Here is a 6,000-nt window from a genome sequence, read left to right on the forward strand (position 1 = left end):
AATATTAGGACTAGCCCAAAGCTTTTGGCAAAAGTCTCTGCAAGTTCTGATGCTCTGTGTTTTTAACTAATCAGAAATATAGAGGGTGCCAAAAAAATGTGTACACATTTTAAGAGATGTTATCTATGTATTACTTTTCGAAGTCAAATTGAATTAAGGTAGCAATGTGTAGTATGATGTTTGCTCAACCATGCTTCTGCCATTTTCTTTGACTGTGCTGCCTGTCACATGGTGACGCTAACATTTATTCGATTAACACCATCTTTTAAGCAAATATCATACTTAAATTGTGTATACACTTCTTGGCACCCCCTGTATATTAACAGACTTTAAAATATATTAAGCACACATGTTTATAACACTGAAAATGTGAGTATATATGATGTTTTTCACTACTCTTTAATCAGAAACATATTAACCAACTTTAAAGTGCCATTTTAAACACACTTATTCACAGCACTGAAAATGTGAGTCCTACATCTTATTGGCAACTGAGGATGTGATTGGCACAATTTACAGCAAAAGAATATTTACAATGACTCACAAGGGAACACTAGAAAGGGAGACGGACTGTATTTGTCCTTTCTCTGCTACTGTTTCTATCTGAACTGTGGTAGGAAGCAGTCTTCAAGTGCCCAGATGATCTACAAGGCCTCAAATTCATATACACCAGGCTGGGAAAATATTAAATTATGATCATTTTGAAGGCACAACAGAGTTTACACAATTGTTTTGCCTACATCAATATCAATATTACAATTCATTTGCATTTCCCTTTTTTTCAGAGACAGTCTCACTCTGTCACTCAGGCTGAAGTTCAGTGCTGCTTCTGGCCCTGGTCTGCAGGTAAGACTCCAGGCTCCCCCTCTCTCTACCATTTTGCACGTTTGCCTAGGGGCCTATACTGTGCACTTGGTGGCCCACCACCAACTCACTCAACACCTTCAGGGACTGCCTCCACCCTCAGTTGCAAGCCCTTTGTCCTGTGCTTTGAGCCGCCATGGACCTGGGTTGACCTGAATGTACGGCTTCCCACCACAGTTCAGATAGAAACAGTAGCAGAGAAAGGACTTTTGCCTTGTGAGTTATTGCAAATACTCTTTTGACGTAAATTGTGCCAATCACATCCTCAGTTGCCAACAAGATGTAGGACTCACTACAGCTTCAAACTCCTGGGAGCAAGTGATCTTCCTGCCTCAGCCTTCTGAGTAGCTGGGACTACAGGTGTGTACTACCATGCCCAGCTACCTTTTTTGTGTGTGTTTGGGTTTTTTGTTTGTTTGTTTTTAACGGGGTCTCAGTATGTTGTCCAGGTTGATCTCAAACTCCTGGCCTCAAGTGATCATCCTGCCTCAGCCTTCTAAAGCGCTGGACTTACAGGCATGAGCCACTGTACTCAGTCAATGATCATTTTAAAATTTGCTGGGTAGTTGCACAAAGCAGTTAGGGATTTAAATTTTGCTCCAGATAGATAATTTCCATAGACTAAATTTTACAAGTCCAAAAACAAAATTAGGTTTCTCTTGGAAGACAATTTTTTTTTGGAGCCCTAGACACGAGCCTTGGGTGATTGCAACCTCAAAGCATCTGGAGTATTTAATGGAGAAAAGGTCTCACTGGTTTTAAACAAGCTTCTTCCCCATGGCATAAGCAAAGCCTTAAAAACAAGCATGAGATTTTTAAAAAGCTTTTCATTTGCCGTGTGCATTTGGAAGATTGGAATATTCACATCATTTTAGCTGAGTTTCCAAGTACTACACTGTGTGGTAAGTAACATTCTGCCCAAGTGATTGGCAAGGTGTTATTATGATAATGTCCTCAATTTTCACGTATAGTATTTGAGTTGTTGCTTTCTCAGAATACAAAACCCCGAACCATTTTCTATAATTATACCAGACGCAATTTAAGAAGCACTCTTAGTCTTGAAAGAAAAAAGAACACAATCCTGCAACTACTGAGGTCTGTTTGGTTTTCCTCCTGAGAACAGAGTTGCCATTGAATGTCACCTTGATAATGATGCTTCTTGGAGGGCTCACAGTCAGCCTGTGGCTGGGTTAATTTGCTTAGCATAGTTTATGTGGCAGCCTTATAATATTGCTCTGCACAGACTGGAGGGCTGGACATGGTTTGGGATTGCTAAAATAGATTCAATGGCACTACTCAGTTCAGAAAAGCATACTAGAGAAGTTGAGAATGGCGTTCTGTCAGGCTCACCATGTATGTATGAGCAGCAATCGCTGTGTGTCCAGGCAGAGCTTGTGCTGGGTTAAGGCAAGATCCGCCATCCCTCTCTGAGCTCTGACCACCACCCCAGGCTTCCTCATCTCATAGATCCCCCATCCCAGAATTGCACAGGGCTCTGCTCTCAGAAGGACCCTGTGCTTGGTTTATCGCTCTGTTGTTGCTATCGTGAAATGCTTAATAATATTTGAACATGGGGGCTGCATCTTATTTTGCACTGGGCCCCACAAATTATACAGAAAATGGTCCTGTTCCCCACTTTCCACACCAAAGCACTGGCAAATAAAAAGGCCTGTGTGCTCCCTGCTCAATGGGGTTGCTGGGTTGACCTGATTAAAACTGTACTTAACTCACTGATTCTTCTGTTTGACTTTGGAATCCTCGTGGTTCCCAACCCCCCCGCCACAGAATCCCACTCCTCTCTTGGTTTCACACTCAGGCTTCTGACAGCCTGGCCTAGTCCTAGTCTTGCCAGTCCTGTCTCCTTAGTTCACCCCTCCCGCCACCAAGTTCTCTTTTCTCTCTCTGGTCTTTGTTGCTGCTTCTGGCCCTGGCCTGCAGGTAAGACTCCAGGCTCCCCTCTCGCTACCATTTGTGTATTTTTGCCTGGGGGCTTATACTGTGCACTTGGTGGCCCACCACCAATTCACTCAACACCTTCAGGGACTGCCTCCTCCCTCAGCTGCAAGCCCCTTGTCCTGTGCTTTGAGCTGCCATAGACTGAGCAGAATGGAGTCATCTCAGCTGTAGAAGAACAGAGACTTGCTAAATGGTCACGGACAACGGAGAAGGAAGCAATTATTCCAAGTAATGTGGATTCAAAAAGCCTTGAACAGCAGACTAATATAAAGTTAACTGGGGCAGCTTAGATGATCTGGACAATAGCCTCAATTCTCTTCTCTTTGTGCAAATGGACACGGCCAAGTCACCAGCAGAAAGGAAAGAGCATAGCTCAGATTTTCATCTGTGCAGCAGTATTCCCAAACCTTTCCCCACAGTCCCTACCTGGTCATTTACCAGAGCCTTTACCAACTCTAAAAGAAGCCACCTTGGCTTTCTACAAGGAAGTGCATGACCAGATATGGGAAATAAGAAAATCCAGTGACAGAGTCATGGCTGCAGAGTTCCCACAGCCCAAGGGCAAGTCTGATAATGTACTTATGAAACCCGACATTTAGACACACTCAAGTTCTCCCACTTGGGGAGGTCCTCCTTATTCTGTCTTCTTAAATATTTTTCTTGCTTGTGGAGCTACAGAGGAGAGAATGGAAAGGTGGAACAGATCAGCGGTCAGAGACATAAGGGGAAGGAGACAGCTCACCCACCAGGGCTTGTATAGGTTCTAATAAATTAATAAGAGCAGAATTCCAGGGGTGGGTGGTGGGAAGCATGAGCTTGGGATCAAACAGACATAAAACTCTGACTAAAGCCGTCTACTCTACCTGTTGGTCAGCAGTCCTATGAAAGGGTTGGTGAGGAGTTGGACGGTGGCTTTCGAGGCAAACAGCAGGCCAACCTGTACATTTTCATTCAGGAGATCTTTGTCTTCGCTGGGACAGTCGGAAGGGGTGGCGGACGTGTTGATCACCATGTGCTGTGTGGTGGTCTCATGCAGCTGCCTCCCCTGCAGGTCTCCAGTGGCATTCCCGGTGACCATGGTAGAGTTGTCATAATAGGAAAAGATGCTCTGGAAGCTGTCCGAGGTGGAGGCTGAGAGCACTGGCCTGGCAGTCTGGATTTCTGTAGCATTTTTCTCATGTTTAATGCTGTACAGGTAGCTTGGGATGATGGGGACTGGGGACAAGAGCAGAATAGCAAGGTGGTGATCACACCGAAACCCTCTCTGGGACAAAAGTCAGCAAAGCTACGGTGGTATCAAAAGAGGCCCAGAGACGAGGCACGTCTGCCCCAGGAATGGGACCCCAGTGTCTGATGCCAGCACTGACACCACAGTAATTTCACCTCAGTTCACAAAGGAAACAGAGTCCACGGGGCTCTGAGTACCATCTGCTCTCAGGGGCAGCTGCTAGGCTGAACTGACTGGTCCCAGAGATTTTGTCACTGGCGGGGTTTGGGCCACACAGTTCCTTCAAAGAATGTTTTAGAAAAGCAAAATGTGATCTGAAGTCAAGTAAGTGCTGACCTGGGGTCAACCAGTACCTCTCAGAAAGAGAGGTTCAAAAGACTTTTAAGTAAATTAAGGAAATAGAAGTCTAAATTTCATTATGTCTTAGAAAACAATAAACCTTTAGGAAGTCAATTTAGAAATTCTGCCTCAGGCCCACCTCAGCTTTCCATTATGTGAATGGGAATCTGCAATTTTTCATACAACCTGTAACATTTAAGAATTCCCTAAAAGAAAAACAAAACTGTTTAATATATGATAGAAGGTTTGTGTAACAAATTCAAGCCAGAGGAGAACCGAGGCCCTTGTTACTGAACACAGCTCTGCTACTTCTTAAGGCAAAAACCTGACTATCTGATGCTCCGAAAACTATCCTGAGAGAACCTGCAAATGGAGAGAAAGAAAATTACACCCACCACTGAGTCTAGATGAAAAATAATTTCTTTATTCATTAAAAACTGAAGGCTGGGAGTGGAGGCTCATGCTGGTAATCCCAGCACTTTAGGAGGGCAGGGTTGAAGGACTGCTTGAGCCCAGGAGTTCAAAATCAGCCTGGACAACATAGCTAGACTTTGTCTCAAAAATTAAAAAAAAAAAATTAGCAGGGAGTGGTGACATGTCTCTGTAGTCTCAGCTACTCAGGAGCCTGAGGTGGGAGCTTCATCTGAGCCCAGAAGGCTGAAACTGCAGTGAGCCATGATTGTGTCACTGCACTCCAGCCTGGGAGACAAGGACTCCAACTCAAAAACAAAACAAAACAAACAAAAAACTGGGATTTTTAAAGGAAAATCGTGTCAAATACGTTTCTGCTAAAGGGGTTAATTAAGAGACCTGGATTTCAATTATTTAGTATTGCATTTTTAAAACCCATTATAGGAAAAGGGATAAAAGCAATAATTGTTCCAACTGCTTTTGCAATGGTTCCTGAAATGCTTCTATCTCAAGTCCTTCACTAATTCATTCAAATGTCGTTTCCGTTTTGGGAGAGAATAGTGACTGGTGTCTTCTGGTGTTGCACTAAATTATTAACCCGCTTTTTCGGGTAGCATGATAATTGTTCTAAGACATTATTTTGAACTCTGAGAATTGCTCCTCTGTAATAGAAATCTTTTTCATCGCCGTGAAAGTGGGCAAGAGGAAGTGGGAAATTATCAGGAGGAAACACAAGTTCTGTTGCTCACTGCACGGCACAGTTTTTGACCTGACCACCAGGAAAGCGAAGGCTCGAGCGCAGCCCCTCCGGGCGCGGTCATCTCCAGGGGAAATGTTTCTGGCAAAGCGTGTTCTCCAACTTTCCCGAGCCTTAGCGGAGCTCGGACCGCGCTGGGGTAAGTGGGGCGTCCAGGGAAGGGGTGCCCGGGGAGAGCCGCCCAGTGCGTACGTACCCACGACGGTGAGCAGCATGTTGTCCAGCAGCAGCGCCAGGAACACGATGAACAAGATGAGCTTCCGCGAGTGGCGGCTCTCCTGCAGCCAGCGCAGCGGCGCCAGCTCGCCCAGGGCCATGGCTCCGGAGCGCGGCTGCGGGCGCGGCGCGCGGTGAGCGGCCCGGGCGGCCGGGGACCCCCACCCGCCCGCCCCCCAGGCTCAGACCTGCCCGGGACACGGAAGGGCGGCCGGGGATACCCGCGGGC

General features: G+C 45.7%; 1 protein-coding gene across 1 annotated transcript in view; it reads right to left on the minus strand.

Moving 5' to 3' along the window:
- The window catches only part of SLC18A2 (solute carrier family 18 member A2), a 40,355-nt gene extending 34,402 nt beyond the window's left edge, over positions 1 to 5,953 (minus strand). Inside the window, exons 1-2 of the mRNA XM_008061232.2 lie at positions 5,752 to 5,953; positions 3,684 to 4,035 (exon numbers count right to left, since the gene is read on the minus strand). Of these exons, the coding sequence (XP_008059423.1) occupies positions 3,684 to 4,035; positions 5,752 to 5,872 (473 nt within the window). The 5' untranslated portion in view covers positions 5,873 to 5,953. The remainder of the gene's footprint in view (positions 1 to 3,683; positions 4,036 to 5,751) is intronic.
- Positions 5,954 to 6,000: the final 47 nt, after the last annotated feature.

The sequence above is a fragment of the Carlito syrichta genome, unplaced genomic scaffold (genome assembly GCF_000164805.1).
Source record: "Carlito syrichta isolate Samal-C Ts95f unplaced genomic scaffold, Tarsius_syrichta-2.0.1 Scaffold305155, whole genome shotgun sequence".
Lineage (NCBI taxonomy): Eukaryota > Metazoa > Chordata > Mammalia > Primates > Tarsiidae > Carlito > Carlito syrichta.